Source organism: Triturus cristatus, chromosome 4_1, assembly GCF_964204655.1.
Source record: "Triturus cristatus chromosome 4_1, aTriCri1.1, whole genome shotgun sequence".
Lineage (NCBI taxonomy): Eukaryota > Metazoa > Chordata > Amphibia > Caudata > Salamandridae > Triturus > Triturus cristatus.
Genome location: NC_140585.1, coordinates 287,738,830 through 287,751,416, shown reverse-complemented (window position 1 = coordinate 287,751,416; position 12,587 = coordinate 287,738,830). Strand labels below are relative to the sequence as shown.

The 12,587-nt window shown below is 44.4% G+C and overlaps 1 protein-coding gene across 1 annotated transcript in view; it reads right to left on the bottom strand.

The window, feature by feature from the left end:
• LOC146854294 (uncharacterized) overlaps nucleotides 1–12,587 on the bottom strand; it is a 215,934-nt gene that overhangs the window by 27,992 nt on the left and 175,355 nt on the right. Inside the window, exons 5-6 of the mRNA XM_085652079.1 lie at nucleotides 6,727–6,791; nucleotides 2,719–2,988 (exon numbers count right to left, since the gene is read on the bottom strand). Coding sequence (XP_085508205.1) covers nucleotides 2,719–2,988; nucleotides 6,727–6,791 — 335 coding nt within the window. The remainder of the gene's footprint in view (nucleotides 1–2,718; nucleotides 2,989–6,726; nucleotides 6,792–12,587) is intronic.

The following is a 12,587-nucleotide window of genomic DNA, read 5'->3' as shown; positions in this document are numbered from 1 at the left end:
CAAATGATGGACGGAATATTCTCCCCCAGTCAAAAGATCTGGGTTAAATCCATCGTTCTTTTGCCCACTACGCCACCCCAGTTTGGACCCAGCCATATGCAAATCACTCTTGACCCTGTGCCCCATGGGAACAGTCCAGACCAAACTGCCAGGCCAGGTCCTCCCTGGACCGGAAACAAGCATCCTGGGACCGGTTTCAGGGTAGGTCACCCTTCTTCAGCCAGGCTAGCTTGAATCCAGTGGCACAGTAAGCAAGGGACCCACGTCTGGGCACAGGGTAAAGACTGATTTGCATATGGCTGGGTCCAAACTGGAATGGCATGGTGAGCAAAAAAAAGATGGATTTAGGCCCAGATCTCTGTACTGGGGTGAATGTATGACATTCTGCATTCTGTCCATCAATGGTCCTTTTTGCATTTGTACACACACATTAAACAGTGATGAGCTATAAGGAACTCCCTGCGGAGTGGCTGGACAAAACAGAAGGCAAATAGACTGCTTGCTGCCTTGATTGGAGAGATCACTGAATCCAATTTAGAGCAGGCCCAATGCCCCCCCCCCCCACTTCTTGTAACCTCACAATTAGGCAGTCACATGAGATGGTTTCCAATGCTGCAAAGAAGTCAGAAGTCTGAAATAAGCAGGCAGAGGAACTGCCTTGGTTGACAAACGCAGTTTATCCAGAATGGCCACCAATGTGGTCTTTATCAGGCCCACGGGGGAAACCTTATTGAGCAGTGTCAAACAGCTTCCTTTTCTTGAGAAAACAGAGGAGTTGTTTGTTTAGTGCTTTCTCCAGAAGTTTGACTGAAAAAGGCAACAGAGATAGGCAGATAGTGTTTAGTGGCCAGCTGAGGGCTTCATAAGCAAGGGTATCCTAAGTAGCTTACTTCAATGCCCAAGGGACTGTCTTCAGTTTGAGTGATAAATTGCAGACCTCCAGCAATGATGGAAGAAGGGACATAGAGGCCAAATTCCAAATTGCTACGGGTGCAGGATCCATCAGAGAACCAGAATCCGTACTTCATCATGTTTCCTAGCCTTTCGTATTCCTGCATTCAATTAAATGTCACTTGGGGTGTGTCCTCTTAAAACTGTTTTGGCGACTGTCTTCAAAGGAAGCCACTGATGGACAGAATAATCCACAATGACAAGCTCCTTAACAATTACTTGGCTCCATTTTGTTCTAATGAGGTCTAAGGAGGTACCTCTATTATGTGGGAATCTAAAAATCAGACTGTGGTCATGCAGAAATTGCGCCAGGGATTTTGCGATTGTGTTGGAGTTGTCACCATAGAGGATGCTGGAGTCTCCAAGTGCAATATACCATTTAAATCTCCCAGATTCCTATAGAGGAACATTCTACGAGTTCTCCTATAAAGACAACAGTGAAAATTCTACACATTGCCTTTAATGTGTAGTCCCAACCATCACCTTTGGAGTGTTTTGCGACCAGCCAATGAATGAAAGGCTGCACAGACCATGACCACCTGTAGTCAAGGACGACTTTACACCTCTGGAGGTGTTAGCCCAATGGAGTCTGTTTCTCCAGATAGAAGGGTCACGTTTGAATCTAGGATAGCTCTGCTGTACAGCTAAAATTAAAGGTAAGTTACATTCCTCACGACATGGGGGGGGGGGGCTGTTTTTGGATTCACATGCTCTTTCTGAATAGACTATAAAGAGGACCTTAGCCATTAGTTACTCAAGAAGATAGGAAACAAAGCTGACCTTTCATGTTATCAGGATACAGAGCTGCTTGGGCCACCTCTTCCTCATCATGCACAATTGTCCATGCTAGGAGGATAATTTTATTTTCAGAAAGCTACCTTGCAAATGTCTTGCCAGGACAGCAACAGTTGTTGTAGCCATAACGAAGCTCGCTTTAACCCTGCACTTCTGGTAGACTTCAACATCAACTTGCTTTCTAATGTCATCTTGAGTGACGAGTTGAATGCTCGACCCGATTTTGTTCCATTGCCTTAACTGCTGGGCCTGTCCTAAACAGATGGCTAACTGAATCTTTATCAACCCTACATTTCTATCAACTGTCATTTGAAATCAGGTTTAATATATACATTAAGACAGTGCACCAATATGATCTAAACTATACATAATATATTGAACCCTAACACAGCACAAATTAAAGATAAGTAAGAAACTGATTAGAGGTGACCCCCACCCCCCCACCCCCTTCTTGAAACCATAAAGGTCTTGCAATAAAAGGCATACCTCGCCATGCACTGCGCATGACCTCAAAAATTACATCTCTTGACATGTTCCATAACATCATTGATAACATTTGAAAAAACATCATTGATGAGAACACTGTGCATGGCAAGGGAGCAAGTTCTAGTTACTTCAGTTAAAACTGAAATTCACCAGTTATAGTCAAATGATGTTTTACGCCACTAAAACCTTTGGTTATTTCAGTGAAAATGTTTTTTTATAATATGTAGGGTGCAGATGAGTCTTACTGGAAAAACCAAACACTCAACAATACCAGATTAACATCCTTTGTGCCAAACCAAAATTATAAGGTGTCTTAATTGGGCTGGTACAAGAATTGTCCATGGCAGATATGTATGCAGTTGCCTAAAAATGTATCTGGGTCCTTGCACTCAACAATGAAGCTAGAATAGAATGACACTTAAAAGTACAGACAATTACTTTTCTGAGCATCACATCATCTTATGGTCAATTTATATTCTGCCTTACCCATCCTCCATGCTCTTTGATCCAGGGGCTGAACTTCTCCTTAAGGTACTTAACCCCAAATCCCAGTACTTTGTTCATGGGGTGGTGGTCAATGGCAGTGAGCTTGGTAGTGATGTCCATAGCAAACGCAATTTTCACGCTCTGCAGCTGGGTTTCCACCTCTTCCTCGATCACCTGATCTCCCACATACAGGTCAGTCACTTTCTTGAAGTAACTATAAGATGTAAACAGTTCGCAGATGCCCTTGTACAAGGTCTTGTCTGATTTAATCTGCAAAAATTGACAGAAACTGTTCAGTCCCTAGTAGCAAACCCACCTTATTTGAACCGAAATAAATGGGTCAATGTCAGTTATTAGAACATTGGAATGTTGAGCACTCCATTGAAGACAACTGGCTGGTAGAAGCCCGGAGAGCAACATTCCAAGGTTTTTTTCCATTTCACAGCTGTTGGGAACAAAGGCCTCACGAAGCCAGAGAGGAGTTAAACCCTTTAGGGCTTCCAGAGGCCTTTGTTTTTAATAATTAGTAGAGGGGAGAAAGTTCTACTAGCCTTAGAGTCGCCCGTAGCGGGCTATACTGGTCATTAAAGGCCCAAGCCGAAGGCGAGGGCCTTTAACAAAGGAGCAGGACTTGAATGGCGGTATATCCCAGTTATGGATAGATATAAGGCTATTAGATCATTCTGCCAATAGAGGGCAGAACGTTCCAACAAATAAAAAAGGCCTCATGGAGTCAGAGGGGATTGGATTCCCCTCGGGCTCCGTGAGGTCTTTGTTCACAGAAACAGCTATGAAGGACAACATTGGAATGTTGGAGCTCCCTGCTTCTACCGGCCATTAGGAGCCTGGAGCACTCTGCTGTTTAAGGTCCTCGCCTTCGGCTTGGACCTTGAACCCTGGGGTGGCGTTGATTGTCTGGTATAGCCCACTAGGTTGGGTTATAAGGCTATATTAAACTACCATATGTGAATACCATATGTGAAACCACTAGGCATATCAAACATTCATGCGGGTATCATGGTTGCATGTATCCATTACACCCATAGCTAAACACTGGGGGCAACAGGTTTTTAAGCAGCGGATGTAAATGATCCATTGAATGAATATTATATACATTTTTAGTTTATGCAATTCATAAAAACTCACTACAAAGTACATTACATCTAGTATATATGTATTCAAATTTATTTTACTGCTTAGAGGTGCAATTCTATCAGAAAATGCCATTTGTACAATGTTTTACACTTACATATTTTACAAGTAATTTTAATATCACGATTAGAACACGGACAACTAAAGACATTTTCTTACAAAATGGCTTGCGATATCAAAAACACCCTGAATGTGGACGCCACCTTTTTCCATTAAAAGATTTCCTTTTCGAAATTCGTTTTCCATCAAACGTAGGGGATATGCTATGTAGTTTCATATTCATGGGAGAAGAGAAAATTTGCATGAAGTGACTTTGAGCACCAATTCTACCTTAACGTCATGTATTAAGAACACCAACATCATAATGTTGCTGGGGGCCCTGGTTATATTAATGGCAACATTTTCTTTAACAGTGCATCCAAAATAATTCCCAGGGATTTTAATACTCAAACCACTTCATGAAATGAACTGCACAAAATGCACCACTGACACAGAATTCACGAGAACTGTTCTGCAGTGATTTAATTTATAATCTAGTTACCAATAAGCAATGAATAGTTGAAATATCTTTTTAACTGGATTTCGGATGATAGCTGGATTAGTTTTGATTTGTTAGGTATAGGTGACACCTAAATAAATGTGAAATTTCTGTATAAGTTTATTAAAATAATAGCAATTCTAAGCAGCAGCCTCCGTACTCTGTTCTGGACCTGCAATCTACATTCTTAGTCTTCATTTGAATTTTAAGCATTCAAATCCACATATTTGATTCATGATGAAAGGTCAAATTACCAACTTTTTTTTTAACTTAGAATATATAGGGTCTGGTGGTGCGGAGAGGTTGGAGAGCTGGCCCGGAAGAAGAGTGGATTGTTTTTTGCTGAGATTTAGAAAAGGTAGTAGTGAACGATATGACAAGTGTAAGAAAACGTCTCCAGTAACCTGCACATAATCAATAGAAATAGTTTCCACTTCAATTATAAAACCGTTGCCCTTTCTACCAAAGCCCATACAGACTGGAAGCTGGGGTTTTCGTTTCCTCTCAATGAACTACAGTAATGCCATAATTTCTGCTTCCCCCATACAGGTTAACTGATGCAACACCTGCAAAATGTGGCAGGGCGAATAGCCGCCAACACAAAGGCCAATCAATTAACCACCTGATGGGTTACTCATCCTTCAGCGCAATAACTTCAAAACATTTTGCTTAGTTCACAAGGCTCTTGCAGACATTGGCCTAATCTGATAGACGAGGGTTCTCCTAAATCATCCTAGAGGGCCGGATCCACGCCAGAATTTTTAGCATATCCCCATTTAGATAAATGGGGGCCTGAACTGGTTACTTTGTCACCCCGATCCAGCATGACCAGATAACCGCAGCGGTCACTTTGTGATTCTATGTTTGTGGAAACAATGGTTTATATGTGGCAGTCTTCATTCAGCCAGTCCTTCATGGAAGTCAGGGACACAGCCGGCTCCTCCCTTGGCAGACTGACTCCTGCGGTCTGATTACCAAGTAACGATACGATGGAAGGAATTATCTTCCGCAGGCAACACAGATACAGATGTGTTGCACGTTGTATTACCCTACTAATCATAACTCGATTGGAATTAATTTGAGCGCCCTCCTCGTTACATGTACTGGCATCAAGTATTGTACGCTAGTCCTGCGCTGATTTAATAACGCCCAACCTGGGTCCATACAACCCTTCGGGCAGATGCAACCCCCAGCACTCGCTGATTATTGGTCTCTCCTCACCCTAATTGCGGTTACCCTTCAATTCCATTTCGACTATTTCACCGGCACAGCTTGGTTCATAATTCGGATTGCTCACATATGCTATGTCCTGAAGATGATCTCCAATAACGGAGATCGAAACGCCATCGACCCCCCAACAACCTGAGCTCCATGCATTGTACATAAATTCGTTCATATGGAGTTCTTGTGTTAATGCGATGTACATATTTTAAAGTCACCCTCACTGAGCACCTCACGCTTGTCACTTATGTGAGCACCTTAACTATTAATACTATTTCTTGCATACTATTGAAAATAAATAACTACTTTTAACCTGATTGAAAATGGTCCCTGGTCAGTAATTTCCTTGCTCTCTCTAGCATTAATTGCATCTCTAGACTCCGTTTCAGTGTTCCCGATTCGGACGCAACTTCTGAGTCTTTCTTGGACCATTTTCTGGCCACATATGAACCATTGTTTCCACAAACATTACTCCACCCCAGGTTCTAATATTGGGGTACCCTTGTTTTCCTTTCTAAGCTTTGTGATTCTAAGCACTGTATTCACTTAAATATTTAAAACTGCATATCTTGGGCTCTGATTGGATTTTTGGTCTCAAATAACTTAATACGTTTTACGCTATTTTTCTTAATTGGTGAGGGATTTTTCTTGTGTTGAACTTTCACTTTATTTCGGTTTGAAATGCCACAAATACTCTACACATGGTCTCCAAGTTAAGCCTGACTGGTTTTGTGCCAAGCTACCAAGGGTTGAGCACAGGTTAGTTTGGGGTTTGCTTGCGTTTTACCCATACCAGACTTGTGGTTGCTGCTTGAATAGGGTTTCACCCCCCTCAACCAGTAACCCAATTTCCTACACTATATTACCCAATTTTTCCATTTACATTAAAATCATGTTTTACTACTTTGAAGCTACAAAGCAGTTCCCCGATTTTTCTTTCAGATATCCATCCATCTGGAATTTGACAACTGCACTATGTTTTCCGCTATCTTGAGTAAGCCTAAATAAAATGGACTGGAGGTAATGGTCTGTACAAAAGCAAATCATGCAGAGTATTCCCGAGCATGAGAGGAAAGATTTGAGGACAATACACTTACCACCTCTTGCAAGCGGTCCCCAGACTCTCTCAACACTGCCGCAATTCGTTGGATTAGTTCATCATCTGAAATGCAAACAATATAAATGATGCAAGCTAGGATCTTACCTTTACATTTATCCCGGCTGACCCAGCTACCCTATGACAAGTCAAAAATTCTCACAAACTACTCCATTGATATACCATCATTCACAACCAACGATGAATCTGATCAAATTTAAGTGGAACCTTTTGCACACCACCACTGTAGATTTTAGGGCACACCTAAAGTACCCACAGTTGTAAGGGACTTGAAAACTTTCATATGCTCAAGTTACTCTAGGACATCTTCCGTAAACATCCCTGTTTACTTGCAGAGTAAGTGGCCTAAATTTATCTTGGCATCTATAGGACATAAGAAGCGAGCTTGCGTGCTCCAAACCGAGACTCATTTCTTTTTCCTGCGCCCCTCCCTTTCGAATCCATATAATGTATCTTTTTCCTGCCGGTCATTCCAATTTTCATATAAACAGCTGTTTACTGCTCATTCTAAAAATTCTCTTAGTAGCCCATGTTCTGCCGTAGTAGGATCAGATTGTCTGGCATCCTCCTTTATCATTCACCTCTTTCACAGACCCTTCTCTCACCCTCATGTACAGGTCTTCACTAGGTATCTCTCACCCTCTTGTATCAGTTTATTCTTGCTAATACGTGCACTATTTTTAAAAAAAAGGTTTATTTCCATGAAATAAGCAAAAAGAAAGAAAATTACAGTTAAGGGTGACATGCGCCAATGTTCCGGAAATACAAATGGAGTGCACAACAATGCCCACCATTATGCATATAATATAGAAGCCATCCATACTGGAGATAAGAAAGCTTGATACTCAAATTACATCCAGTCAACCCCGGGTGAGTACCAATCAGGTCTCCTGACTTCAGGCGAGTCCAGGACTGCCATCCAGATATCTGTTGCAACCCCTGTGAGAAACTGGCTCTATATATACAGTGCACCAAAGTGAAGCATTTGATGTACAGAGTCAGTAAATGAATTCACACTCGGGAACTAAACTCTAGGCCAATTGTTGTATAAAAGTATATACCGTTTTATTTTTCTAGAACCAAGCAAGCCTGGCACAGGTAAGCATATAAATACTTTGCAGTAATATGATACTGACAAAACGTGTCTCGGACGCAGAGACGTCTTATCCAACCTGACAACAGGTGACGTGGAAGTATAGAGTGTCTTTCCCGGACTCCCACCATCACTTACTTTATGCACACAGTCCCAAAGAAGCGCACTAGGGACCATTGGTCTGCGCGAAACATGTCAACCACCACTTACCTTTAGCACATCACACACTTATATTCACGGTTTGAGACCAGGTGGGAACACGCTAGTCCCTCCCTTTTATTTAGTCCAAAGGAGAGCCTCCAAACCACACAATCTTTTTAACCCCTTCAGCGCTGCGCGGATTCCCCCGCGGTGTTGAAGGGTTCGAGCGCGGGCGGGGCCATGACGGAACGGTTCCGTCATGAGCACAGCTCAACCGATGCTCATGACGGAACCGTTCCGTCATGAGCATGGAAGGGGTTAATTTACCTCAAGGGCCCTTTATTAAACTTATTTAGGTACCAAGAGGTAATTTTAACATCACCTTCACTCACCACCTTGGCCCACACACCCACATGCACAAGTACGGCACCTCCTTAAAAGATCTCCAACAAAGAGCCCTCTCGTAGGGCCTGTGAGGGACTGCAGCGCCACCCCCATGAGGAGCACCACCCAATGATGATGCTTTACACTCGCAAGAGTGTGTGAGGGCACAAAAGATAGGTCTACCCCCACTTCTAGCACACTCAACCGTCTCTTGAACTCACAACCATAGTTCGGTTGTTGAACAATTGTCCCTCCTTTTAGGAACGGTTACCACTATTTTATAACAAGTGGTCTTAGGAGCGTTGGTACAGGACCTTCCCACATTCTTTCAACTAGCTCCTAGTTCGCCCCCCCCCCCCCATGTTAGTGTTTAATTAGTGAACGGCGGCCAGCCGTGGGACACCTATCCTCTCCTTTCAACACACCCTGCTCATATGTGACTGGTCTATCACGGACTGCTCAAGGAGGCACAATATACACACAGGCAGATACACACATCAGGAACATGGACAATCAAGGCCTTAGCTTTGTGGACAAAACAATTGCAGAAATTCTCAGGACACCCTCCCTCCTAGCAGGAGATGGGAGTGCAGCCACAGGCAGCAAAAACGACGATTGGAAGTCTCTTCAGTCATTAAGAAAACTTCAGATTAAGACAGCCTTGCACGGAATTGTCATGACAGAATACCTAAGGACGAACATTGCCCCAAATGCCCGCCTCGTTTCACTGGCACCCAGGATATTCCTAGACGATGAACAAATGTTACCTGTAAACTGTGGTTCTCCAGTATTGGTGTCTTTCAAAGATTCACATGCTTGAATATTCCCCGTCGAAGTGGGAGTCCCACGGTACATAAAAAGCAATAAGCCTCATGTATATAGATACATAAATAATATATATAAGAATAAAATACATGTAAATATAAACATCATATAGTTTAAAAGTAACATACCAAGTCAAAAGTACCATAGGATAACATTGACACATAGGAAAGCATTGAGAAAGGAGTCACTTTATTGACATATCCATGTCGTTTTATAGTCCAAACTCTAGCCAATCCGGCGCAAGCACCCTCTAGAACCTTCTCCTCAGAGGCTTAGGCCCTCAGATTTTCGTAGCACAAGAGTGACAGAGTCTAATGAGGAGAAGAGAGCCTCTAAGGGGAGGAGGGTGGGTCGCATGTGAATCTATGAAAGACACCAATACTGGAGAACCACAGTTTACAGGTAAGTAACATTTATTCTTTTCCAGTATTGGGGTGTCTTTCATAGATTCACATGCTTGAATAGAATAGTGAGCAGTACTCTGCAGCCTGAAGAGGCAGTATCAAAGTTGCATGAAATACAATGACATTGTATGATAAAAACACACAGCTAATAACCCAAGGAGGAGGGAAGTAACAGAGGCCCACCTTATTTGAAGAGATTAAGAAGAACTGCTTGGTCCACTGCCGTATCAGCTTCATTGTTGGCATTGAGGCAGTAGTGCCTCGTGAAAGTGTGCCTGCTGGACCACGTAGCTGCCCGGCAGATCTGATGAATGGGCACACCAGAGAATAAAGCAGTGGAGGAGGACATTGCCCTTGTAGAATGCGCCCTTACTCCAGAAGAAAGAGGCTTGCCAGCCTTCAGATGGCAGAAAGATATCGGTGAAGAAATCCAACGTGCAATTGTTGGTTTGGTAACAGAATGTGCCTTACAGGTGCGCCCTTAGGCAACGAACAGTTGATCAGACTGGCGAAAGGGTGCCGTTGTGCTGATATAAAACTTGAGGCGCCTCTTTAAGTCCAAAGAGTGTAGACTCTGTTCCGCTGGAGATTGCGGATGAGGAAAAAAATGTTTTTAGAATTATGGGTTCATTAAGATGAAAAATCGGACGGCACCTTTGGCATGAAAGCTGGGTTAGTGTGAAGAATTACACAGTCCGATTTAAATTGAAGAGGAGGAGGCTGGATTGTGAAGGCGTGAATGTCACTTACTCGGCGAGAGGAAGTCAGTGCAAGCAGGAGGGAGACCTTCCAGGCTAAAAATTTGAAATCCGCAGAATGGATTGGCTCAAAGGGCGCCTTCATAAGCTGCGCCAATACGATGTTAAGACGCCACGTGGGCGGAGGACGTCGAATGGGTGGAAACATCTGGAACAATCCTTTAAAGAATTGCTGAATTACTCTAGATTAATAGAGAGGAAGAGCCGTCCTGACGAAAGCGAGAAATTGCCGCTAGAAAGACTTTTAAGGTGGAGTGAGACAGTCCGGACTGGGCCAACTGCAGAAAGAAAGGCAGAATCTGTGCCGGGGAGGCGTGCACTGGGTGGATGTTAACAGACGAGCACCAGTGACCGGAGCGCTTCCACTTTAGTTTGTAGATCTTCACCGTGGAAGGCGCCCGCGCCCTGGCAAGATCTTCCCTGCAGGCAGGTGAAATGTTCAAGTGAGCAAATTCAAGGTGCTCAGGTTCCAGGCAGACAATTTGAGTGAACTGGGATTCGGATGGCAGATCCGACCGTTGTTCATTGTCAGAAGGTCCGGCCGAGGGCGAAGAAGGATGGGCTCGCACTGAGAGAGGAGCAGTAGCTCAGAGAACCATGCCTGCCGGGGCCAACGTGGAGCAATCAGGAGAATGTGGCACGGTTGTCTCCGCATTTTCCACAACACTCGAGGAATCAGAGGGATCGGCGGAAAAGCATAGGAAAGTATCTTGCACCAGTCCATCGAAAGGGCATTTCCGCGCGACCCTCTGTGGAGGAAGCCAACTTGCGTAAGACTGGCACTTGCTGTTCTGTGGAGTTGCAAAGAGATCCAGGATCGGGTGACCCCAAAGGCTGAAGACAAAGTCTAGAGTCGGCTGATGTAACTCCCACTCGTGGGTCGATGACGCTGACCGACTGAGTGAGTCTGCTAGAATGTTGGAAATGCCAGGCAGGTGGACTGCAGTGAGCGTGATCTGATGGAGTACGGCCCAATGCCAGATCTTCTGAGCCAGCTGGGAAAGCAGTGGAGATTTTGTCCCACCCTGCTTGTTTAGGTAGTGCATGCTGGTGGTGTTATCCGTTTGAATGAGCACCGATTCCCCTTGAAGCTGGAGCCGGAAGGATTTGAGTGCAAGGAAAATAGCCATTAGTTCTAGTCTGTTGATGTGCCAAGAACGTTGGGACAGGGTCCATTTGCCCTTGATGGACAGATCTTGAAGGTGTCCGCCCCACCCTTCGAGGGAGGCATCCGTGGTAAGAACGAGTTCCGGGGCTTTTGCCAGGAAAGAAGTTCCAGCTGCGATGTTGCGAGGTTGTGTCCACCAGTGCAGAGCTTGTGCCATGCGAGTGGTTACGAAGATCCGGTCACTGAAAGAACCGGAGATCTGACGCCATGGTTTGTCCAGTTCTTCTTGAATGGGACGACTCTTCAGTCTGCAATGTGGGATCAAAGTCATACAGGAGGACGCCATCCCCAGAAAGGACTTTAATATGCGGACTGAAACGGACCGCTTTGATCTGATGGAAGCTGCGAGCTTCAGGATCCGTGTTTGCCGTTCGGCGGAGACAAAAGCCATGGCCATGGAGGTATTGATGGTAGCTCCTAGGAACGTTCTGAGCCGAGCTGGAGTGAGGTAAGACTTTTGTATGTTGACTGACAGTCCTAGAGAGTGGAACAGAGTCCGACAATACTGAGTATCTAGGGATGCTTGGCGGTAGGACTGAGACTTGATGAGACAATCGTCCAAATAAGGGAATATTTGAATGCCTCGCAACCGCAAATGGGCCACCACCGGGGCAAGGACTTTCGTGAAGACTCGAGGAGCTAAACGAAGCCCGAAGGGCGGGACTCTGAATTGAAAGTCCCTCTGGCCTACACGGAAGCGTAGGTATTTCCTGTGGCGAGGTAAAATTGGCACGTGGAAATAAGCATCCTGAAGATCGATTGTCGTCATGAAGTCGTCTTGAGAAAGGAACCGTAGAATGTCCCTCAGCGTGAGTATGCGGAATGATTGGTCTTTTAGAAACTTGTTGAGGGACCTCAGGTCGAGGATAGGGCGCCACTCCCCAGATTTCTTTAATACGAGGAAAAAACGGGAATAGAAGCCCAACCCCTTCTGAGATTTCGGAACCACTTCGATGGCCCCTTTCTTGAGCATAATGCTGATCTGATGGAAAAGCTCTTTGAGATGAGCGGGAGGAGGACCGGATGGAGGGGTGTTTCGTGGGAATTTGACGAATTCTAGGGCATGGC